Source organism: Panthera pardus, unplaced genomic scaffold, assembly GCF_024362965.1.
Source record: "Panthera pardus isolate Hobbes unplaced genomic scaffold, ASM2436296v1 HiC_scaffold_20, whole genome shotgun sequence".
Classification (NCBI taxonomy): Eukaryota; Metazoa; Chordata; class Mammalia; order Carnivora; family Felidae; genus Panthera; species Panthera pardus.
In genome coordinates, this window is record NW_026526766.1 from 33,955,004 (window position 1) to 33,981,349 (window position 26,346).

The window sequence follows — 26,346 nt, forward strand, 5'->3', positions numbered from 1 at the left end:
TACAAAAAAATAAGGCATGGAAAGTTTTGATATGTAAGTTAAAACACAGTTTCATTTAGAAAGATCACAGATAAGGTAGTTTTTAAGTTGTCCTGTTATTTAGTAAAACACATTAAGGGGGCGCCTGGGTGGCTCAGTTGGTTAAGCATCCAGCTTCGGCTCAGGTCATGATCTCATGGCTGGTGAGTTTGAGCCCCACATCAGGCTCTGTGCCAACAGCTCAAAGCCTGGAGCTGGCTTCGAATTCTGTGTCTCCCTCTCTCTCTGCACCTCCCCCACTTGCGCTCTTTTTCTATCTCTCTCTCAAAGATAAATAAACATTAAAAAAATTTAAAAAATAAAATAAAACATACAAAGAATATTAGGATGTATGTCACCATACCTGTGTGGCATTAATTCACAAGTTACTGTTTTTTAATAAAAGAGGTTACATGCTTTTTTAAGGAGATATGTATTTAGGATTTTGATAATTAAACCCGAGATGGAACAGTTGGTATATGTATGACCTAAATCCCAATAAATTATGCATGTACAACTTTTAAAACTACATCTTATTTAGTAGCTTAAAATCAAACTAATTTGAAAGCCAGGAAACTGATATTTTTTAATTGTTCAAATGATATTAGTGAAAGACAACCAAATATCCAGTTTTAAAGTATAAACATCAATTATGCATAAAGGACTATGAATTGTATTACTTTAAGTATTTTAGCAAACCTCTTTCCAAATTTCTACTCATAGAGACAGATTATGCTAATTTAGTCACATGATTTCTCACTTGTATAGTTTGCTCTCTTTAGCCAATGAAGTATGTCCCAAGCTCATTTTCTTCTACTATTACTCTTTTTACTTCTACTCTACTCTCACCTACTATTGTTTATACCCACCTGTGATGGTTGATTTCATATGTCAACTAGAATGGGCCATTAGATGCCCAGATATTTGGCCAACGCTTATTACTGTAAGGATGTTTGGATGAGATTAACATTTAAATCAATAGTCCCAGTTAAGCAGATTGCCTATCCTATTGTGAGTGGATATCCTGCAATCACTTGAAGGTCTGAATAGAATAAAAAGGATGACCCTCCTCCCAGTAAGAGAATTCCTCCTGCTTAATTGCCTTCCAAAAGGGACATTAGCTTATTCCTGTCTTCAGACTCATCCTGAAACCTTGGCTTTTCCTGAGTCCCCAGCCTGCTGACCTTTAGACTATCATCAGCTGTCCTGGGTCTTCAGCTTATCGACTCACCCTGCAGATCTTGGGAGTCTTAAGCCTTCTTAAAAACATGAGCCAACTTCTTATAATAAATCTCTTTATATTCCATTTCTCTGGAGAACCCTAATATACCACTCCTATCCACTGTCCAAATATTTAATAATTTCTTATCTATGCAACTATGTTCATGAAGCTTTTCTGTATTCCTCATACTTTCTCACACTAGTTCTGCCTGATAAAATCCTATATTCTTTAAGCCTCAATTCAGAAGTCTCTTCCCTCCCATGATGCACCATCAATGTAGGACTTTTCCACCCTTTTGACACCATGGCACATTAGTACTGTTGTCATTTATGTCATGTTTGTCTGTGGCTGATCAGCTGAAAGAACATTGTTCTTCCAGGAAAATATCTTTTATAACTACATCAAAAGTAAATAACCCAAGGGCTACAGTACATAGTCACATCATAATAGAGCAGGGCTTAGTTTTGACTGGGTAAAACCCAAAGAAAATCTTAGCTGTATGACCAAGAAAGAAAAAAAAAAAAATCATTCCAAACTCTCTAGACCTTGGTTTCTTACATCAAAAATAAGAGATAAGGCTAGGTAAACACTAAATTCCCTTCCAGCTGGACATTTCCATAGTGCCATTAACAGCCAATCAATAGTAAGTACTCACATGACTTAATATTCATTTTAAAATAGTTAAAAATAATATGAAGGCAAAAGAAAAAAAAATTGTTCTCACTTAACACTAAAATCTCACTTGAGATTTACAAGTGCACTCATTCTCTCTGAGTCCTTTAAGACAATCCCAGGGTGGAAAAACTAGTGATAACAATCCAAAGAAAGCGGCATGCATCACCAACACAATAATCCTTAAAAGACTGACCACAAGGAAGCAGGAAAATGCCTCAGCTCACAAATGCACTTTTTCCCAAATATTTTTTTTTTAAACAATTTTTTTTTTAATGTTTATTTTTGAGACAGAGAGAGACAAAGCATGAACGGGGGAGGGGCAGAAAGAGAGGGAGACACAGAATCGGAAGCAGGCTCCAGGCTCTGAGCCATCAACCCAGAGCCCGACGCGGGGCTCGAACTCATGGACCGCGAGATCGTGACCTGAACTGAAGTCGGACGCCCAACCGACTGAGCCACCCAGGCGCCCCAAATATTATTTGTTTTAATGTCTCTCCTTACAACGGTCCCAAGGACCTGTGTGCATGGGCTTCTGCCTTGGTGAACACTAACACGTAAAGAACAGCTATTTATAAGTTCTTAGGACCACAAGTCCAAAAGTCAGAAGTTTCTGTGTACTTACGTGACTTTGCCCACCACCTCCTCTTTTCCGCAAGGGAGTACACAGGAAGGCTTTATCATGTTGTTATCAATTTATTCCAACTACTCAACTATTTTATAAGCCTTTTCAAATAATCTTCACTCAGTACCATAATTGTCAGCAAGTTTGTTCTGTGTTGGCCACCCTTCCTTTTGTTTCTGTCTTTCATAAAAATCCTTTTGTGTGACAGTCAAGCAGCTGTGCTTTGTTCTTTAATGTTCCTAGCCTGGATCCCCAGCCGAGACCACTTTATAACATAAACAGCAAAGTACCATTTTCACAGCGGGGACAACTGTGTTCATCTTCAAAAAGAGGCATTAATAAAATGAGACTGTAATGAACATGCTAATTCTGATCACAGGGTACTGCACAATGGTGGAGAGAGGCGACTGCTTTCTCCCCGAAAGATTGTAAAAGTTGTTGTTGTTTTTTTAACAACTGCCATAACGGCTTACATTTTTTTGAAACCGACATATTATGCAAACATTTCTCTCCATTTCCCAATGAAATGCCTTCTCTGTCTCATGCAACTGCTCACTGTGTGTTTTACTATCTCAGTAACAGTCACCTTCAGGAAGCATATTTTTTCCATCTTGCAAGAACTGGATTATGAAACAGGCATGTCACTGAATCGAGAAAGCTAAAGAAAAGAGATCTGAGTGATCCTAGTCCAATGTCTTTGGCTTCTCTGTGCATGTGAAGATAAAAAAAAAATAATAACAATAATAAAAATGAAGATGAAGGAGGAGAAGGAGGAGAGGGGGTAGAAGAGGAGGAAGGAGAATAAAATGAACAGGAAAGTAGGGAAGTTAACACATTTGTTCAAGATGCCACAGCTATGTTGGGACAAAACTATAGTTGGAACTCAAATTACCTGTGATTACAAAGTGAGAACTTTGTATTTTGTCTCATGTCTTGATGGTGGCCATTCATAAAATACGATGCATTTGCGTGGAGTAAACATTAAGTATTGCTTCATAAAATATATCTGCAAAACTAGGTAATTAGATTGTGTAATATTTGCTTAACTAACTTTATAAAAATTTAATGTTTATTTTTGAGAGGGAGAGAGAGAGAGAGAGAGAGAGAGAGAGAGTGCAAGCAGGGGAGGGGCAGGGAAAGAGGGAGACACAGAATCCGAAGCAGGCTCCAGGTTCTGAGCTATCAGGACAGAGCCTGATGCGGGGCGCAAACTCAGGAACTGTGAGATCATGACCTGAGTTGAAGTCGGATACTTAACCTACTGAGCCACCCAGGTGCCCCTTAACTAAATTTTTCAGACAGCAATTTTACTTTATTTGTGTTGTATGAAAAAGTCTCCTTTAAGTAGGTAAGAGCAACAGTATTATATATTAGACACTGTTTTGTTGTGGTAGTGCTAGTGGTATTTTGGGGGGCAGTGCTATTTGGGAATGGACAAGTCTCCAAAAACAATCCACTAAACTTAAAAGAATAATGTATTACATGCTGTTTTGGATGCCAATAATATGTGTATTTTCTGATTACTTCTTAAAAAATATCTAAATTCTAGAAACATGACACTTAGACAGTTACATGCAAAATTGGTAATATCTCACTTTCTCTGCCCTGGTGCTGGTAACATGTATCTGAGATAACATTTTCAATTCCATTTATCATTATATGAATTTATACTACAAGACTTCCCCCTAATAATCTTTGGCCAGTAAGAAATTACGACCAGTGAACCAAAGATTCAGAAAGAACTAAATCCATCTGGATAATGATCCTCTTCTTAAAATACCCTCTCTGGTCCTACTCGTGCCCTTGAAAGCCTAATTTGTAATCTAAAGTCCTTCAAATTCTATAATTAGGTAAGTCTCAGCCCTTAATAACCCCTCAGTGGTATCTGAAGCCTTCAGTTAAAGTTCTGCTTAGGAGGGAAAACATGTGTATGACAGATATGCTCAGTGTCCTAAAGTACTACAGAAAGAGGGAATTGGTATTTGCCTGTGTCTCCACATGCAGGGCAGCCAAAAAGAAACCAAAAAACAAAAATTAAAATATGACCTAGAGGCCATAAGTACTGCATCCAACTCCATATTCTCCTACAACTTCTTCTATGAACTACAGTGCACAGTGTATAAATGGTAATTGCCTAAATATCTCATTCCAGGGCATGTTCAGCCTGAGCTTATAGTTATCATTCCTTATGAAAACAGTTTTTCAGAGCTAGGGCAATTTGAACAGAGCTACAGAGGGAAACTTTCCCCTGAAATACTCCCCTTAATGCACACGGGTGGTCAGAGTATTGTTTCAATGTCTTCTGCATTAGCCACACAGTTCAGATGTTTAAATCTCCAATTAATTAGGTTCTCTAGTAGCCTGTGTAAAATAAATTAGTGATCTCCATCCAGTCCACTTAGACAAAACCCATCATGACAGTTGGCACATTTTTGGCATTGTCAGCAAAGTAGGGAAACAGTAAATGACCCATGTGGATGAAATGGGCGTCTGATGAGAGCCACTGACTGAAAGTGTACAGCAGGCTGATCCAACTGCAGAGCAGAGAACTTGAGTATCTACCAAGGTGATTTCCAAAACCAAGTGAACTTAAAATGGGCACAAAGCTCATCAATGGTAGTAGGAAACTCTTCACATTCATTTCAACTAACTGTTCACCTTGCCCATATTCTATGAATGTGATTATGCTACTGGAATATTTTTTCCAGACTATCATTAATGGAATTATGATTAGTTATTTAGAAATTTTAAACAAAGAGGTAGCCCTCGGAGACAAAGATAATTCCCAGCTCCATTTATTTCACCCCACAGGGATATAGGAAAAGTTTTCTATTTTAAGTTATGTTTAGACTAGTTTTCCATTATCCAAAATACCTTTGAGTTTTTCTCATGAAACATTTCCAAAACTGCTAAACATAGCCTTTAAAAAAAAAAGGTTTAACTATCTTTACTAGAATCATAAATTTTCAGACAAATGCACTTACATATGACAGATATTCACACAGAAGTTAAGATCATATTAAAATGTTCAAGTGTATTTGTTTTATGTGAGAGCTAGTTGAATAAAAGTAGATGAGTAGATCAGCTGCGAGGCAAGAAAATACAAATTCATGTGAAAATCTAAGTACAGTGGTATTTTACTCCAAGTTTTGTTAATCTCTTCATCACATGCATGAAGATTAAGTCAAGCCAAATGACTGTCATTGCTTCCTTTTAAGGAGTGAATTCAAGGAAATAGGAAGGGTTTGTGATAAATTTTACTTTACCACCTTTGTAATACACTTTCTGCATAACAGCATTAGTTCTAAACTAGGTGAAGAAATGAAGATTAAAATGTAAAAAGAAAATCAACAAATTAGTCTGAGTTTGCTTCATATATGAACACCTGAAGAACTTATTCTACGATGTTCACACCTACTATCTAAGTTTATATGAACACATACAGGGATATTCACATATGTATATATATTTTGTAGTAAATGTTACAAACAGTTTCTAAGATTCCTTCCAGTTCTAAAATCTGACTTCCAACTCCCATGCGTTCTTTTTTCCCCCCTTAGATCTTATTCTTGCCTGAGAGATTTTAGTCTTTCCATTACCTTTTCAAATATTTAAAATGCATTTCTTTCCAAACTCATTCATATGGTTCATTATCTGCACTTCATCAGATCATAATTTCTACTCTCATTGATTGCGCTTACTGTCCTTCATGAATTAGAACTGGCTTTCATGCTTTAGAACTGGTAGTTATGAGCCCATCTGAGAATGAATGACCTTGTCTAGGGTTGTATATCCTGAGTTGTGGGAGCATCTCTGTGGGGTGAGTACCTACAGGGCTGCCTGTTTCACACTGCGTGAGTCACTGTATCTGACCAGTTTTGATGTTTGATTCTAAGTTCTGAGGATGGCACCATAGAAGTAGTGCTAGAATTCTCACCTTTATGCAGAGAGCTGATCTAGCTCTTCTTACTTTCACTTTATTTTACGTAGGCCTGTGTGCTGCAGAGCTAACACACCAGCCATAAAGCATATGGTCCTTTTGGTTATTATCTTGGCTTATGAGATTATAAATTGTCTATTCTCTGGAGATTCTCTCTTTGTCTATAGCACCTGGAAACTTCTTTCTTGTTTGCAAGCCTAATCATGCATTTAATTTTATTTTCAGATATATTCTATCAACATCTAGATGTATTTATAGGAGGATGAGAATGCTGTATGTAAACGTAGCTTGTCATAATGGACAGAAATGTAGCCCAAATCTGACTTAAGTTTTTTTAAGCAGCGTTCTGTTATGCTCATTTAAAAGATCTATATCAAGTTGGTCAGTATTTCTCCTGAGACTTAGTAACATATTTACATTATTTAAACATTTTTGGGGGAGCCTGGGTGGCTCAGTCAGTTGAGCATCTGACTTTTGATCTCAGCTTAGGTCATGAACTCATGGTTCGTGAGTTCAAGACCCGCATCAGGCTCTGTGCTGACAAGGTGGAGTCTGGTTGGGATTCTGTCTCTCCTTCTGCCTGCCCCTCCAACTCCTCCTCTCAAAATAAATAAACTTCATCTTAAGAAAGTCTGTTCTCATAAGTAGTGGAATTAAGCAAAGTGAGGTTCAAAATAAACAAAGAAATAAAATTGTGTATGAGAAAAAAAGAGATAAAGGCACAGGAGTACTAGTTTGGAGAGGTCAACTACCAGTAAGCTAATTCAGATGATATTCTTATCTCTACAAAAAAATTATTGACTTAGAGACATACAACAGCCTATTATTAATCACTAGCCTTTATTCTCTAGTACTGCCATTCTAAGGAAAGTCTAGAAAGTAGTTACACTTTTAGTACTGGAAATTTGGGAAGTCATTTCATACTTTGGTCAAACTGCATAAGCCACATAGCTGAAAACACATATGGGGACACACTGTTTCCATTCACTTTGCCTTAACAGATGGTAGTTCAAAAAATATAAAAGGGTAAAATAAAAACACATTTTTTGACATAAAGAAGAAAGGTGTCTTTCTTTTTCTCAATTCCTCTGTTTAAGAGGAACTACTCTTTAGGTAGAGGACGCTCCTTTAATTTTGCAAACATCAAGGTCAAACGTAGTAATCCGCAGAAAGTAGTTCCCAACCTTGGTACAAAAAAATCCATACATAAGCAATGCTAACATGCAAAAGACTAGCAGGCCCTGTTTCCTTTCGAGGCACAGTACCAAAAATCACAATATCTGGCATTGGAAATCAGCACTTCTCTGTGATTTTCTTTTCTCTCCCTGGTTAGGATTATTTCAAGACTCGTGAAAAAAGGCACCCACTCTGTTTAAAGGCTTTACCCTTATAAACATTGTATTTAAATTCATTTCCCATTTAACTGTCATGACAATCCTACTCTTTTTAGTGGTCCTACAAAAGAACACCAGGGATACAGAATTTCAACAATGACACAGGCAACAACCTTGTATTTGATTACTTACCACGCAAAACTGTGAGTCTGGTGGATACACTTATTTCTCCCACGTTATTCGAGGCCACACATTCATAAATGGCCTCGTCCCGCGGAGTCCGTAAAGGTTGTATTCTGAGAACTGATCCAGATCCATCATCAAACTCTATTACCTATTAGAGGAGACAATAGCTGTCACAGGTGTTGTTACAATCGTCTACCTCTCAGCTAAACCTCTTAATACAGTGGTGAGCCAGTTTTTAGGCTCAGAATCAACACAGCAGCACTTTAAGACTGAATTTTGATACACAGCAACAAAACAGAGTAATTGGTTTAATTTAATGAATCTTCTTCTGAACAAGGGGAAAGACATGCAGCTACAAATGCAAAGTCTACTGAAAACCATTGACAATGTACTAACGGAAATAGTCTAGTATGTGTATCCAGGGGAATTTGACCCTATTAATTTTGCAAGAGACTTGCTGCTATGATGGATAACTTTCTCAAATTATTCTGTCTTTGAGAGCACATATAGATATGTGGATCCACTCAATAATTGGACTGTAAGGTGAAGACATAATGTGTGCCACCAGAGATAGGGCTGCTCGTTTAAAGTGTTTCATCCTGAACAGTATAGATGAGAAAACCATGAAGAGAAACTGCATAAATCTAATACTTAGGCAGCCAACGAGATGGCTTTCACAACCCAAGAGACTGATGGCATGCATTAATTTTGCCATAAATCATTGCAGTATTTGTTCTAGCTTAGCGTTTTCTGCATTTTTAGGGCTTTCTTGCGGTAAAATGGAGGCTTGCTTCACCGGGCAGAAAATTAATGTACTAAAGAGTAAGCCTGAATTCACTATCATTTTGGACTGTACTCTGAAACAGTTTAGCAGCCCTAGATATTTGTCAGCTAATTCAAGAACTACTTAAAAATGATAATGATGATGATACTGATAAACATGAGTACAAAACTGTGTAGTCCTCTACTTATCTTTTCTATAACTGTACTGTGTTCTTTCAGCTGCTCACTTAGTTGCTGTGCTTTCTGGTTTTAGTGTTTTTGTTTTTGTTTTGTTTTGTTTTGTTTTTGGCATTTCCCTGTGACTAATACTTCCATGTGCCTAAATTATGAACTGAGAATGCCTTATAAATACATTTATTGGGATGCTCAATCCCAGATTTTGTGTGTAAATGTGTTTATGTCAACATATGGAAGAAAGAGATTGGATGTTTTTAAAATATATCCACTTTAAGTACTTTCTGCATTCCACTTAATGTTTTAAATTCACAAAGATAGCCAAAATGTACCACTTCTCAATGCACTATGATTTATTTTCAACTCTATTAAGCATACATTTTAGAATGAATCCACTATGCATCTTGGGAGTAAAAGGTTTCATAGTTACTGCAATCTTAGCCAACTGTGTCATAAGTAAAAATACGTATATACTTATAAACATCTCACAGCTTACTGTAGAGAAAGGCTTAAACATCCTTAATGGCAATTTAAATTTTGATTTTTTTCATTGAGAAATAATTGGCAAATATCACTGTTTAAGGTGTAAGTCATATAACATGATGGTTTAATTTACAAATATGTGAAATGATTACTACAATAGGTTTAATTAATATCCATCATCTTACATAGATACAATAAAAAGAAAAAAATTCTTCCTGTGATAAATCTCAGAATCTACTCTCTTAATCACTTTTGATTAATTGTTTTACTGTGTCCTTACATTTCTGAACTATTTCCTGGAGTTAGACCAATCCTCTTTCAACAAACAACCAATATACTACACATTGGGCTAGTGCTATAATTTCCAATTTGAAAACCTTCTTTAATATCCAGTATCAATTGTATACCTACTCTAGGCCAGACATTGTATTTACAACTGGAGATAGAAGAAGAGAGTTCACTTAGAGTTCTCCCAGACTTTATAAACTAGCAAAACAAAAAAAATGCATATATACTATTCCAGGTTTTAAAGATTCTCAACCCAAGACTCAACACTATTTGATGTAGGTGCTTCATGTAAAAATAATTAATTTTCCTTGGCTGTGTTTATATGACTCTCATTAGGAATTATATAATGAGCAGAGCTCATGCTTTGGAATGTTTACTATTAAATTTAATCTTGGTTACAATATTTTGTCAAGAAGCTATTGTCAACAGGAAGTATGATGTCAAACTCTTCTTTAACAAAAAATGAAATTTCATTTAAACTAAAAAAAAGTACTAAAGATCACATACACACACACACACATCACTTTCTACATGATATAAGAACTATTTCTCAAATCTTAAGATTTTTTTATGTTTAAATCACTGTAGGTATTTGATTTTCAAACAAATGTAATTTTACATTTATCATTTGTAAACTAGAGTGCACATTTCAATTTTTGGAGGTATAATTAATTATACCCTTTATGCATTTGGACCATTTACTGCTCTGTGAAAACTGGTGAAAAATGAGTAAAATGAAAATGTTCTGAATTTTGTACTTGCTATGTTTCTTTTAACTAGAAACGGCCTTTAATTTGCTAACTATTCATTAGGCTATAAAGTATGTCAGAAACTCAGGTAAGAGAAAGTGACTTTTACAATTTGGGGCAGTTTGGAGGTTTTGGTATTTCCTAAGAATCAACCACTCCTCTTTAAGTCTTAAATCTCAGGCATGGTATTGTGTGCTTCTTCCAATTTTCCTCTGCAAATTTCTGTACCATTAATCTCCTTAAAAACACCCAAAATAATATCTGAATTACGCTTCATAACCTTCAACACACTGAGCTTTCCTGAGTAATTTGTTTAATAGGTTTAACTGCAATATCAACCTGATTGGGTATGTTCTTCCAGAGTAGTGCTTAGACTAACACACTGGAGCTAATTTCTCATTTTAGCTTATGGTACTTGTAAAACACAGGTGTGAGGTGTAGTGGACAACTTCATTGGCTGCCCAGTATCCATTCCCCTTCTTCCTTGTTATATGCATCTGATTTCCCTATAGGAAAACATTGTTCCCTCATTCCAAAGCCATAGAGTTGGATGGAACTGACCCCATTCCCAGCAACAGAGGTAGGTTCAGATGAAGTTAAATTAGTTGGCCTGTACCATCCAGTTGTCTATCTATAAGCTTGGCCAAGGACAAGTACATAATTCAATAAGAGCTGATAGCATAGGAAGTTGTCACTCATATTATAGACTTGGCTGTGAGAGGATGTGAGACTCCCATATTGCAATTTTAAGAGGGAACAGTCTGAGGATGAGGCTAACAGATGGATACCAGGAACACTTTGAGCCGGGTACAATTAAATACAAAAGTTAGTCACCTGAACCCCCAAATTCCCTTTTAGAAAGAGTCATTTAGAATTAAGTTTTCCAACACAAGCAACAAAAAGAATGCCGTATCTCAGTGATTATAGCACTTTATATCAAGTAAAACAAGCAAGTAATATACAAACCAAAGATATAGTGGATACATTTCCCCCCAGAGAAACAGAACAATGGACCTAATACCTCAAATCTCTGATTGCTAACTTTCTTTCCTTTTTTGTTCCAGACAATTTTAGGTCTTGGGTCTCCTGTAGCTTGGCAAATGAAAGAGGCAACTCCGCCAGAGACTCCTGTCTGGTCAACAGGAGTTCTTGTAAATCTTGGAGGTGCTGAAATACAAAGAAATAAACATAGCAATTAGATGGAAAATTGAAACACTAAGCATTGTCCTACTGCCATTGCTGTCCCCACAGCCCTCCACCCCAATTAGGCCAATACATATATACATACCTACATGCACACACCTGGATTACAAAATTAGAAAAGCAACTTTTACTTGTAAGGGTAGCTTAAAGGGGAGGGAGGTAACTTTCTGGTCAAGTTATCTGGTAATGCTTTTATTGCTGAAATCTGTATTAAGGCAGAGATCCAATAACATCTGAAAAGCAACATCACACATTAATTTTTATTACCAGTATAAAAAAAATCCAATTTGTCCTCTGTAACAAAATGAGCTCATCAATCAAAGTGAGTAAAATTTTAGCTCTTTGCTTTGATGCTGCTATCAGGGCACTGCCAGAAAGCAGCATTGCCACTGGTAAGCCATTAAAATTAGTGACATTTAAGGGAAATTCTAGGAAATTATAAAGGGACAAGAAATATAGCCCTGAATTAGAAGGTTTGGCAAGAAACAGAAAGAGGGAAAAACGGTAAAGTGACTCTCTAACCCAGATAGTGTGAGCTGCCTTACTTAAAGCTTAACTTCACAATTTATATAAAAGAGGAGCCAAGAAGCCACCAAAGTTATAGCAAAAAGTAAACAAATAAATAAATAAAAATTAAAAAAATAAAACAATACAGTACAAAATAAAATAAACAAAATAAAATAAGGTATTTTTGTAAAAAACCCAAAAGATGTAAACTTAAAGATTCCTAAAGATAAAAGGCCAGAAGTTAGAGACTTTTTAAATGTCTTCCACTTCCTTAAGATATTCCTAACATTCACCCTCCCTCTTCAAAACCTACTTATTATCCATCTTGCATTTCCAGATCCAGAAATCTATTATATGAGAATTTAATAAAACGTAGATGGGCATTTATGCACAAAGATCTTCATTATATCATTAATTTAGCAAAGACTATATAAATACCCTCAATATCAAATAAAATTGGCATTGACAGTGAAATGAACTATAGCATGATGACAGAACATTCTAGAAATAGCCAATGTTATATTGATAAACTTTTTGTAATATGACATGAGAAATACTTATGATTCAATGATAATCCACAAAAGCATCATACAAAATTATATATGAGAGGTATCAGACAATAAAGAAAAATGCACCCCAAAACACAGGACAATGTGTGCTAAAACACTAATGGTGGTTTAGGGGGGAGGTATATTCATTATTTTTCCTACTTTTTCATAGTTTTCTTGCATCCTTGAGTTTTTACAATTCTGTTGCAATTAGAAATTTTTTTTAAGTTTATTTATTTATTTTGAGAGAGAGCGACAACACAAGTGGGAGAGGGGTAGGGAGAGAAGAAGAGAGAGAGAATTCCAAGCAGGGTCTGTGCCGTCAGCAAAAAGCCCAATGCAGGGCTCAAACTCATGAACCGTGAGATCATGACCTGAGCTGAAACCTAAGAGTCAGATGCTTAACTAACTGAGCCACCCAGGCACCCCACCCTCTCTCTCTCTCTCTCTCTTTTTTTTTTTTTTGAAATTTTTTAAATTCAAAACCATCTTTTCCATTTCATTTTCTATTTTCTTATCCCATCTACAAATTTTCTCTCTTACTATTTTTCAGTGAAATTCTATTGAAAAGTGGTTTTAAGTAACTATAGCTAACATTTAATTTGAAAATAATCCTTAAACCTTAAGGAAGAAGAAAACAACAAAGTTCATCACTGTTTGCTCAACACCATTATTTTCTCTGCCTTGTTTTCATGTTTCCCATGTAATGCTCTTGTTGGCTTAATGGTGTGTTCTGACTCTCATCTTGGTTTTCCTGAAGTCAAGGAAGCCAGACCCACATCCTAGATCTACCATAATGTAGATGTAACATCCTGGGGGCAAAATGCCTAACTTTTCTGTTTCTAAATTATAAAAATATGAAATGTAAAATAAATTATTTTCAGAGATCCCTTCCAATTCTGAGGTTTTCTAGGTTAGTGTATTATCTCCACTAGGAGAGAGAGAACAAAGAATAGGGAGAGTCATGTCTGTAATATTAGTGCTGGGAAAGGAGTCTCTACCTCATCAGCAAATTCAACTTGGTGAGAGTGGAACTGATGGGAACATGGGTCCCTGTTGTTAGAAACAGCACCTCCTGCAACATCTATGGGTAGCAGTACAAACTTGATGATTACTGGAAATGCTGGAAGTAAGGGGTGCTGGACTTCGGCTCGGGTCACATTGGGCTCTGTGCTAATAGTTTGGAGCCTAGAGCCTGCTTTGGATTCTGTCTCCCTCCCTTTCTGCCCCTCCCCTGCTCACACTCTGTCTCTTTCTTTCTGAAGAATAAACATGTAAAAAAACTTTAAAAAACCTGCTAGAAATACTTAAAATGTTTTGAAATGACTAACAGTAAGAAGAATTAAAAAAAAAAAAAAAGAAAACTCTGCACATTGATGTCACTTTTCTGGAAACAAACAAAAATGATATTAGAAGTATTTATATTTTTCATTCTGCTGCTACAAACAATGCAAATTGATAATAACCACACACTTGTCACCATCTAATATGGAAATTATAATTATGCAATTAAAATTCCTAGGGAATTTCCTGGGAAAAATAAAATGTATCTCACTGCTGTATCAAATGCTACAACACTCATTTTGGGAAACTTCCTTTTCAAAGTACATAGCTTAAAAATGTTCCACCCTTAATGAAAATGAATTTTAATAACTGTTTTCTCCTTTAAGTTGTGTTTTGAAATTCCTTGCAAGAATGTGCGAATGAGGTAAAGGGCCATGATATAAAATATCTAGGTACTAATCAGAAATTAAATATATCTAGAATACAGGATGCCATTCTTGCTGTACTGGGTTTTGTTATGCTTGTATGTTTTAAGAGATAGCTTCCTATTTCTCATCACAAAAAAAAAAAAAAAAGAGGGAAATTTGGAGTTTCTGACACCCTAGAAATAAGCAATAGCTTCTAGAACAAGGGCTTCCTAAATTCTGGAGAGTGGGGTGCTAAGGAGTCAAATTACTGTTAAACACATAAATCTGACTTCTACAAGGAAAGCACAGAAGGCAAATCCCTGTATCAGGGAAGAAATGTGACTACTATCCCAATGTTCAGGTATGTTTCTAACTCATTTTCATTTTCTGTCATACCTGGAAGTCTTCATGCTAATATTCCCAAATATTCAAATCTTCCAGTGATACAACCCCTGAATGTTACTATAAAGATTTTGTTTTAGACAGGAGGTCAGTGAACAAAATTAACCTTTTGAACTGTGGAAAATTTATTAAAATAACCAGTTAGAATCTGCTTCATGTCTGGGACTGTTTCCTTAATCCCTACTAAATGCCACTGCAGTGACTCGGTATTCTTCAAAAAACAAAAACAATCAAAAAAACCCTGAAAAGTCCTTAAATGTATTATTTGAAAATAAGAAATGAAACTGATCACACTGCATTAAAACAAAAGGCATATCAAGTGCTGTACACAGAGACTTTTTTTTTTTTAAGACATTAGCTTTCACAGACAAAATCATGATTTTCTTATGGGATCTGATGTGAATGTTTTCTACATTTGCTCACAAAATTCAAACCACAAAAAGGATAAATTCCATCATTCTATGATGCAAAGTTTGGTTTCTAGATACTATAGTAAAATTCCTTCAGTAAGCATGTTTGTTGCATAAATAATCATCTTGGCTGGTCAAATTCTGAGACTGGTGCTGTCAAGTCTAGGCAGCCATCCAAAGGAAAGAAATGAGAAAGAGAGAAGACCAAACCTAATAACTCCAACAAACGCTTGAGGCAAGTAAAAGTTTATTCTCAGAGGGATATAATAGTACACAGCACCACTTCCTCTTTGCTAATATCTCAGCTTAGTAAAAGAAACCAAATGAATCTTCTGCTTTCTTTTGTCATGGATAGTACTCAAATTTAAGTCAGGCTCTGAGGATAGGAAGAGAAGAGAATCTGCATAAAAAGCATAAAACAAAGACTTCTACTAAAAGGACACACAACATGACAGCCTCAGGTCTGAATAATCAAAATCCCCATGTTTATCCCATGAGATACACTTGCAAATACACCAAATATTATAGGTGGTGTAAGGAAAAAAAAAAAAAAAGAAATATCAAGAATGTAACGATGGAGACAAAAACATTAAAACTTTACAGTCACCAGTGCGTAGACAGGTGCCCTTCCATTATTGTAGCTAACCGCCATTGCTATCCAACTAAAGCTGCCAGCACTGTGCTTTGCAAATGGATTTCTGCTCAAGCTCCTTTTGACAAGTGAAGAGTATGACCTTTTATTAAACTAATGCTGGGCGCTGCAGAGGTCAAATTACTATTAAACCCAGAAAGTCTATTTTCTAAATGGAAAACAGAAAAGCTAAACATGCATATGAGTCAGAACAGAGGCATGGCTGACATTCTAGAAAGCGTCTGCCATGCTCACTTGCTGTTTTCAAAGACGATGCATTCTCAGGATGCAGACATTAGCTCTAAAAATCTAGTAGATTATTCTTGCCTGCACAAATCAAGAGGAGTCACAAACTGCTGACTGATTTTTGCTTCCAAGAGGTTAGTTTGTTTCTTGATAAATATAACCAATCCACAGTATCTTTGCACTTAATGATTGTTAATATTTTGATGCCATATCAGGTTTCAAGTTGCTAGGCTCTCTGAAGACAAGGTGATAAGTCCAATGAACACTTTTGGTTATTAAATTAAGGGGACAGACCCTACCAAGACCAGTTAGCTACCTTTGACCAACTTTAACAATGTGCTCTATCAAGGACAAAATTCTCCCATTAGTACACTATATTAGATAGAGCTAGACATTAATGGGGGAGAACCACTGAAATCTACTAGTAACATCCATGCAAGAAAGGAATTTATGAGAAATTCTTAAAGGTTAAGAAGACAACTCAGATTTGCAGTAACTTGATTGGCCAACTGAGAATAACTTAAAACCGATTCACAGAAAGGACTACACACTACAAAAGTGAAGGGAAGAAATGACGGTGCCATTTGTCTAATTTAATTCTAATGAATAAGCCGCTTCTGCAGACATCAAAGAAATATGACGAATGAGGAGCAAAACTAACAGCATGTAACTAATTGGCTTTGTTTCTTTCAACTGATTAACATTTCCTTAAATAGAGACTTCCGTTCTTAAAGGGGTGTTTGTCATAATAACATATTTAAAATCTTGAAAGGGGAAGGTTAAATGATGTTATTTAATCACACTAAGGGAAAGAATCAGGGAATATTCAGTAGGAATGAATAGGTAGTTCTGTCCTTAAAAATCTGCCTCCTCCCAAAAAAGTGTCTGTAGAATTCATGAGACTATCAAATGAACTCATCCTGTTTTTTCTTTCTTTGGAAGTAACAGGGTGAGGGCTCTGAAGAGAAGCTCAGGAGCAGGGTCTCTGGGGTTGAGTGAGAAATGCAGAGCATAGCAGGCAAGTCAGGGTGGTTCTAAGGGTAATGGCCAGGTCTGAAGGTACAGGGGCAGAAGAGCTATTGAGGCTTTATATTCCCTTCCTGCCACAACACATTCATTACCACTGCCCCAAGCACAGAGAGTGGCTAGAATTTAGTGGATAATGAATTCCCTGTTAGGATTCATTTGATCCTTACTGGGCAGGATATATAGGGAAGAAAGTATGGCTGACATACCAGCAAAACCACATGGGTACATGACAAGAAAAGAGCAAGGTTCCAAAGTTGATGCATAGCTTCAAGGAAGGCAGAACTGTGGCACACGCCAGCCTGGATTGGTTTCTATGGCAGAGATGTTCTATGTAAACTGGGGTCTGTGGGGACATCTAGCCTATCACACGGGATCTGAACAGGGTCACATCTGATACCCATGGACAGGATAGACCTTCAACATCAAATAGACTTTGTTTGAGTCATCAATGATACTGTTTTTCAATCTTATAGCCTTAAAACTTGACTTAAGAAACACTACACTTCAAGATGGGATAAAGAAATAACTAATCTTTAGTAAAACCCATGCAATGGACTAAATGTTTTATAGATCTCACATGCAATGTTTTCCACAGTCCTGCAAAATAATATCATTTTTCTTATTTTATACAATTATAGAAAGCTGTATAGTACTATAAAACTTTGGAAGGAAAAAAATGAAGGAGGGAGAAAAGGGAAAAAGAAAGAAAGGAAGGTTCACTGAGGTTATGAGTGAGTCATGAACTTTTGATCTAACTGTGAAACTCCAATATTCTTACTATGCCAAATTAGAAGATGGGAAATTACAATGAAAATGCATAGGCAATATGGTATAGCTCAATTTATTGTATATTTTCAAATCTGTTTTAATTATTAAATGTATACAGAATGCTTTCCCAAGGGTTTAGTAAGTATTTTGTGCTGTATTACACCAACTGTTTTTCACTTGTAAAGTGGAAAAGCTCACTCAGAAGGCCTACTGAAATCATTCTTCTAATTTCCAGAAGCCAATTTAAATCAAGGATAAATTAACTATGATGCCTACTCAACAGACAAAAATCAATGACACAAATTTCATAAACAGATCATGTAAGTTCCAAGGTTAGTATGGTAGAATATTTTTGTATCATTCAATGTATACATTAAATCTGTTCATGATGGATAAAGACAAGTATCCTACTGACGTTCTTCACATCAATTTCCCCTTTTCCTTTCCAGAGCATTGCAGTGACATATTCTATGCATGTCTACACCATTAATTTTATTAGGGCTTCAAACTTCAGTTCTTTGAAAATGACCCTAAAAGCATTCTTCCATTGAGTAAACAGATGTCCATGCCTCTGTATAACTATCAATATTTAAGTTGAGAGAGGATTAATATATATATATATATATAGACAAAATAGAGAGAGAAAAGGAAAAGGAGGAAAAAAGGAAGAAGGACAAGAAGAAATTTGATTTAATGGAAAGATATCTTGAAACATTCCTCAATGCCAAGTCCTCATTTCTAACCACTTGAAAGATTGCCTAGCAGCATCCCAGAATCATTATTGTGGAAACACACCATTGCCATCTGCCTTCCTAATCCTCCCTCTCTTCCTGTTTCTATTTTTATCTGTGGCACTCCCACCTTCCAAACACCCAACCTTGTAGCCCTGACCTCTTCTTTGTCTTGTTATCCTGCACCCCACTACATTCAGTTATTAAGTCCTATAGATTCTGCTTCTACTACGTCTCCTCTTTTTTTCATATCCAGTAACAACAACCATAATTCTCCTTCAAAGATGGATATCAGAATCCTTTGGGAGCCTCAAACAAACAAACAAACAAACAAACAAACAAACAAAAACTATAGGTGCTCAGACTCCGCTTTAGACCAACTAAAATAGAAAATCAGTGGGTAGGGCTGTGTAATTAATTTCCAGAGGACTCCAATGTTCAGCCAGGTTTGAGAATCACTTAACAATATCATCATACCTGAACTTTTCCATCTGGTCTCCCTCACTTCAGGTATTTATTGCTACAATCAATATCACACATTACTGTTAAACGTTCTTTTCCTTTCCCTTCTTGTTCTTTGAGGTTTTTAAAAATGCATCTACGATTAAAGCTCTTTTCCACTCAAAAGAAACACACAAATAAGTAAGTTTTAATAGCTTACCACTGTCAAATAAAACCAGCAATTTTGTTTGTCCTTTAAGATTTTTCAAAGCTGCTACCAACTTATTTTCCCAAGTATGTTTCTACCTTTGACCATCAAGAACCTAATATCCCCTGCCTTAATGCCCTGGTATATGCCATTCCCTTGTACAGAATGTTTTCTCCCACATGTTTAAATTTATAGAATTTATCCATTTTCAGTCCCACTAAATATCTTGAAGCCTTCTTTGAGCCTCCCATCTGGATGAAATCCACTATTCTTTTATCTCTTATCACAGTTTTGGTTTCTCTCTTATGTGTTAGAACCATCTATATTTTATTATAGCTATTTAGTCTCATGTATTTCTCTCTCTTCACATTAATCGCACTTTGAAAGAAGCATTTGTGACCTGGCCATCTCTGAAATCCCATAATTCCTAATTGCACCTGGCACATAGTAGATGTTCACTGCATATACAAACTCGGTATTAAGGCTCTCCAAGGCACTTGGAGTGCCACAAGAAGAAATAGAAATCCTTTGCTATACACTTATGAGTATTTAGGATGGATACTAATATTGTAAACATGATTACTGTGCCTCTATTTGAAGTACATTTGCTTATAGAATCATAAATTAGCTGCAGAATGCAAACTTTATGTAATACACATTGATACTGCAAAACACTGATGTGACATGGTAAGACTGATGGAACCATACCAGGCCCTGAGTTGGCAAAACGTAGCATGGTCAAATAGCACATTCATGTGTCTACCTTAGGACTGATTTCTGATGAAGTCTAACAATGCAATGAATATCATCTCTTTTATGAATTTATTCTACCTCATTGTTACCACAAAGTTATCCTTCTCCCTGCCTCTTTTTGCCTTTTCATTTTTAATTAAAATGACCTTATCTATTATACATAATAATATGTTCATTATACATAAATTAGAAAACATAAATTAAAAGAAAATTTAAAACATTCTAATGGTTATCACCTTGATGAATAGCTTTTAATAATTATTCTATGCCCATTTAATATTTAATAATTTTTACAAAAAAGAGGCTACACTATACTTTTTTAAGAGGCTGCATTTTACTTAGAACATATTTTGAATATCTTTTTCTCACCAAGTATTTAAATTGAATGTCATTTTTATATTATGAAGTAGATAGATATATTTTAAATTACTATTAAGCATTTAGATTGTTTATAATTTTTCAGTATTCTAAAAAATGTTTCTTTTTTAAATTTGTTTAATGTTTATTTATTTTTGAGAGAGAGACAGAGACAGAGTGTGAGCCAGGGAGCGGCAGAGAGAGACAGAGACACAGAATCTGAAGCAGGCTCCAGGCTCTGAGCTGTCAGCACAGAGCCCGACGCAGGGCTTGAACTTACAAACTGTGATATCATGACCTGAGCCGAAGTCGGATACTTAACCGACTGAGCCACCCAGGCACCCCTCTAAAAAATGTTTCAATGATTATTCTTATCATTATATCCTTGCACATATATGTAATCCCTATATATGATTCATCCCTACCTGTAAAATTTCAATACGGGTGATGCATTCCTACATACAAAAACTATTAGATCAAAATATTCTTTGCTTTCAAGACTTCTTATACATTTTAGAATAACTCATATATTCACATGAAAAATATATTTCAGAAGGTCCAATTACCAAGACTACTGATAAAGCTGAAAATTATCACTTTGTCACTGGCCAAATTTTTATCCCTTTGAGCTATCAACAGGAGAGATAAAAGTATAGGTCAGAGAGTGCCAGTTGTGAGGAAGCAACCAGATAATCTACCTCACCAAAAAAGAATCATCTTCAAATACTCCTCAAGTCCTGCCTTTTCCATTTCTCCTAGGTTCAATGGGGTGTAAGGTAAATACTCAGTGGTGAAGATGTATAGATCAATGAAGAAAAAGGAAAAGGATGATGACAAAGTATCTATAAAATAGAGTTATGGAGAATAGTATATAAATGCTTTGGGAGATAATTTTCAACTTAAAAAGGTTGAAGTTCATTTTAGTTTTTCCAATTTTTTTTTAATCTTGTAGAGATGAAAGTACACATGAACTGGTCTATTTACAGCAGTTAAATAAATTTCTAGTTTGTCCTATGTCAAGATATATTAATACCTAGTCATAAACACTTGTTTGATAGCAGTAAAAGTTGCATGGCCTCACCACTGCAACTTTTTTTTCTTTTTTAACATACAGCCATGAGATATTATGACCAAAACAAACAATCCTCTACATTCACTGTGTCTGGGCCATAAAACTTCTCTGAACTATTGACACGCTCAGTAAGACTCACCATCTGTTTTGGTGTAAGACACTCAGAGTAACCACTGGTTTAGTGACATAAATTTCAGAAAGGCTGCCAGTGGTCTTGAATCACTCTTAGATACAATCTGTAAAGCCATTCTTACCCATTCCCTATGCCAGAGTAATGCATTCTTAATGAAAACATGTTATAAGCAGCACCATTTAGATATTTACTCAACATTTTCTACTTTAGGCCTCCGGGTTTGCTTACCACCTACTTATGCATTCAAAATACACAGACCGCGCATCCGTTTTCCTTCAATAGAGTGATAAAAGCTTTTATGCTGAAACAGATGAAAAGTCCTGCAATCTTCCAGGCTCATTCAGGAAAATGTAGGAAGTGACACAATATTTATTGGCTTTTTTCATATTCCCTCTAAATGGTAATATACTCACAAGCCTATTTAACACACTGTATTTGACAAAAAAAAAAAGAAAAAGAAACTACACCAACCCTTTAGCATCTTTTTATAGAATTAGTTTTCAAAGCAGATTCATTTACATCATTCACTGCTAATTTACTCATTAATCACAATTTATCACATCAGATGTGCTGATCATCATTAAAAGTAATCATTTATTTTTCATTCTAACCCATTGCTTATCATGTACCTGCAAATTGGATCACACAGGAAAGGTAATTGGCTTATTTGAAAAAGAACATGAGCACAGATATAATTGAAGTGTCAAAGAAAGAAAAATAAAAGATAAAACATTGGCAGTTTCCCTCGATTTTTCCCCAATTTTATGTTACCAAACTCTGGAATATGGATCCTATTACTTCCCTCCTAAGAAATTTCCAATATATCAGTTACATAAATGATGTCTTATTATGTCCTCAGAGGAATGAGACTGATGCTGTGCTGGCTTCACTTTAGACACCAGTAGCAAACCAATGCCACGAAGGGAAGATCTTCTGATACCAATGGAAGTGCTTTGAGCCAATATGGGATACTGTGTGCAACTCTTGCCTTCCAACCAAAGTGAGGTGTTACTACAACTAGCAAAAGACTGGATCCTTTCTTGCAAGATAGATTCATCTTCCAGGAATAAAGGGACTGCAAGTTGGAATCTATCCCTTTCACACTGCTAAATTAGCAAACTACTTTAGGAAATAAAAGTAATTAAAATATGCCCAAGTGGCTGTAACAAGGAAGGAGTGTATGCGCATGCACATGGGCACACTTTCAGTGAATAGTGAAACAGATTACTAAATGATGTTCAAATGTATTTACTAGAGAAATGTAGAGGCATTATCATAAGAAAACCTTGTTAACAGACAAAATAGCATCTCTTTATTTATATACTGTATTGATATGTTACAAAAATGTTTTGTCTAGAATAGAATATTGTAGAAAAAATGGAGTTTTTATTACACAGGAAATAATTATAAAATATAGCTTTATAATAAATGGGATAGCATTTCCTAAAGAAAGTCTATAATTAATATTATCTTCTAAATGAATAATGATTTTAAAATGCTTCCAATAAAGAAGCATTTAAAGATTTCATTATTTAAAAATATTTCTTTGGTATTCAATGTTTTATTTTAAGGTATATTACCATTTGTTACTAAATATTTACATATATAATGAATGAAACAATGGAAGAATTAAATGCAAAATAGAAAAAAACAGACTTGCCTATATGACATTGTTGTTTTAGACCGAAGTAATGGTTTTAAAAATACATTTGAAAAATGCCCAGCATTATCACATTTAGCCCAATACTTTGCTAGAGATCATAATATTCTTCTAAGTTTCTAAGACTTATGTCATAGCTTCATTTTGTGTAATACATAGCATAGTGTAGGCATTCAACACCTTTTTTAAAAAGGCACAATTATTTTGTTCAGATGAATATTTTACATATGCATCTATGTCCTTCCACATATTTTCCACTAAATTTAGATTTTTTTTTTAGTCCACATCTCTGTAGACCTAAAGCCAAAAAGGTATTTGGCAGTGATTTGCAGGATTCTAAATATTCTCATTCAATATTAGGGAACTATTAGAACCAATAACATTTTGTAGGATATTAAAAATACTCATTTTCTGGTATTCTTCCAAGTGAACACATGTAGCAAGCAAAAGAATGGCATTTATTGTGCATATTAAATCCATCCTTTCTAAAATAAAATTGAATTATTTTTTAGTGTCAAGAGAAAGAATCTACATTCATGGAACACAAGCTGGGGAAAGTGGTCCATAAGATGTCTCACTGAGATTAATCTTGCTAACCATGATTGAGCTCTGCATTCTCAAAGAGTAGCCCGTCACCCACCCATTCTCAAATTCTACCCAGTGAGCTATTTGGGGGTACAAAAGATGGAAAGCATGACAACTGGTTTATGCTAGGGCTGTGAAGTCATGTACAAGCAGGCAAGGATAATAATAGATGATCACCCAGGGCCGTGGAGTGGCCCTGTCCACACAGAAAATTCAAGTTGACATTAATTGGATCCTGGCACAGAGAGGATAGGGTATGATTCCTTGGTTTGTAGATGAAAATAAACCTTTAAAGAACTTTAATAAAATGAGCCTGGATGGAACAAAGTAGAATGCTATAATCTAATTCTTGCTCTTTCTTTTTTTTTTTTTTTTCAGCTATGTCTCAGTAAAATAACCCTATCAGCATTTCCATGACAGCATGTTAAATCTGAGGAGGAAATGTCTCATTCTTGCCGCCTGTGAACTGAAACACATACAGATTTAGAAAGCCAACAAGAGGAGGGGGAAGGGTCCTCTTTTTTTCCCTGTCCTCATTGAAATCTGTTATGCTCCGGCCAATCCTTTTGTTCCCATTTTCTCTAATAGCATCAGATTTATCTACACAAAGACCCATCCTTTGGTAAGAGAATTTCGGTAGCACTTGAACCTTGACACAAGGTGACACTACTCAAATAGTCTGGAAACATTTTCAGTTGGATGAGTTTTCCAGTATCAAGTCCCTAATTTGTATCCCTGGGCAGTGCAGACCCTGGTACCAGCTGAATGCCTTGCAGTTTATGCATGCTTTTCTAGGGAAACACATTATCTGAGCCCCAGGAATATGGGAGGCATTCCAAAACAGCACAGACAGGGAGGACCTTTATTTGCCAACTAACTTTTTCCCCTATTCTCTAATTTACAGCTCAGGGTATTAAGTAAGAAAACAAAGGGTTTTCCCACACAGAAATAACCTTTTTGAAAAACCTGCAGACGAGGTTTTAATTACACTATTTACCAATATAGACTGCGTGCAGAAATAAACTGAAGTGTTACTTGTGGTGTCTTGCTTTTTTTTTTTTTTTTCCTAATTTAACTGTTGCAAGTAACATTACAGCAATTTAAGTTAGTTTTGTGACAAATTATTTGGACAGTTATTTTAGAAAGAAAATCAACCAATAATTACTGCCCTGGCAACATGGCTATTGTTCAGAGCAAAACAGAAGCTGTGGCTGACAGCTGATGGGCCCAGCCCCCTGCTATCTTCAGAATACATTTGCAGATATGCAAAGCCTCTTGCCAGACCCAAGCATGCAGTAGCCACCCTTTCATCCAGCAAGGCCACACTAGTCATCTCATGCTGACTATAATAAAATGACACCATTTTAGGACCTCCTGCAAGGCTGGACCTAGCTTTAGATGGGAAAAAATATTGTATTAGTTATTAATGATTCCAATTACGCAATGATATTGGCCTGCTCTACACCATTCTAAAATATCAGTGTATAACACATGCACATTTTTAGAAACATGCCCCAAAGTGTTTTTGTTAATGATCGCGTCATTACGAAAAAGAAGAAAAATGCTTCCCTTGTATTTGTGTAACAGGAGCATTTGTGAATCTATGCCAGGCCACATATGTGAGAATCTGGATGAACTTAATCTTCCAGAATTAGAAAAAGAGCCTGTAGATTATCCTGGGATAAACCCTGATTCAGTGACAAATGAAAAGATAAAACCTCCAGGATGCCAAAAGTTGAGTGATGCGTGCTACTTCTTTCCCTGAATCATCATATAACCTAATCATAGTCACTAATTTAATCAAAGGAAATGGTGCTTTAAAGCTCTTTGCAGCACCTTTGTGAACTTTTAGTATCTGAAGTCTTTGGAAACCTAGTGAGAGTCAAAGTTGCTTCTTGAGGTAGATCTAAAAATGCCATGAAATAGATCTTTTTTTTCAGGGCTGTTGTTTCAGAGGGAAAAAGATAAAAGAGGAAGCTAAAGGGATGGACTGTAATTAATAGTTAAATATGTATCAGTTACTCCAATTCACTAAATAAATGTCCTTTGGGGTTGTCAGATTGTTTTTCCGACGCAAAATAAACAGAGAAAGACAACACCAGTGTTCACAATCTGCGAAGCAAAGCAATCACAAACACTTATGCTTAAGAGCCTGAACTAAATGAAAACCATTTGGGAAAATGGTCATTATTTTTTAAAGGGTCAATATGAAGTCTCTGCCTTCCTATACCATCCAGCCGAAGGTTTCAGCTGTGACACTGTTCTTACCAGTTCCCTGAAGTCTCTCCCACACTGCATGTTTGCCTTAAGGTCCCCAGTAAGTCCTAGAGTATACTTTCTCCCTTCCCATGCTGAAGGGTTGAGCCTCACCTGAGAAAATCACAGCCTTGTGTGGGCTACTGCCATTGAAAATTCATGATCTAAGGCTCAACAGGACCCTGTGTCATCTATCAATCATCTGCCCACCCTGTGCTGCTCTCCAGAAGTCTGCCCTGTG

At 35.8% G+C, this 26,346-nt stretch overlaps 1 protein-coding gene across 33 annotated transcripts in view; it reads right to left on the reverse strand.

The window, feature by feature from the left end:
- PTPRD (protein tyrosine phosphatase receptor type D) overlaps window positions 1-26,346 on the reverse strand; it is a 1,374,111-nt gene that overhangs the window by 302,216 nt on the left and 1,045,549 nt on the right. For all 33 annotated transcript variants that reach the window (XM_053907924.1, XM_053907923.1, XM_053907918.1 and 30 more), the window contains 2 exons: window positions 11,496-11,641; window positions 8,004-8,145 (listed from right to left, as the gene is read on the reverse strand). In XM_053907924.1, the coding sequence (XP_053763899.1) occupies window positions 8,004-8,145; window positions 11,496-11,641 (288 nt within the window). The remainder of the gene's footprint in view (window positions 1-8,003; window positions 8,146-11,495; window positions 11,642-26,346) is intronic.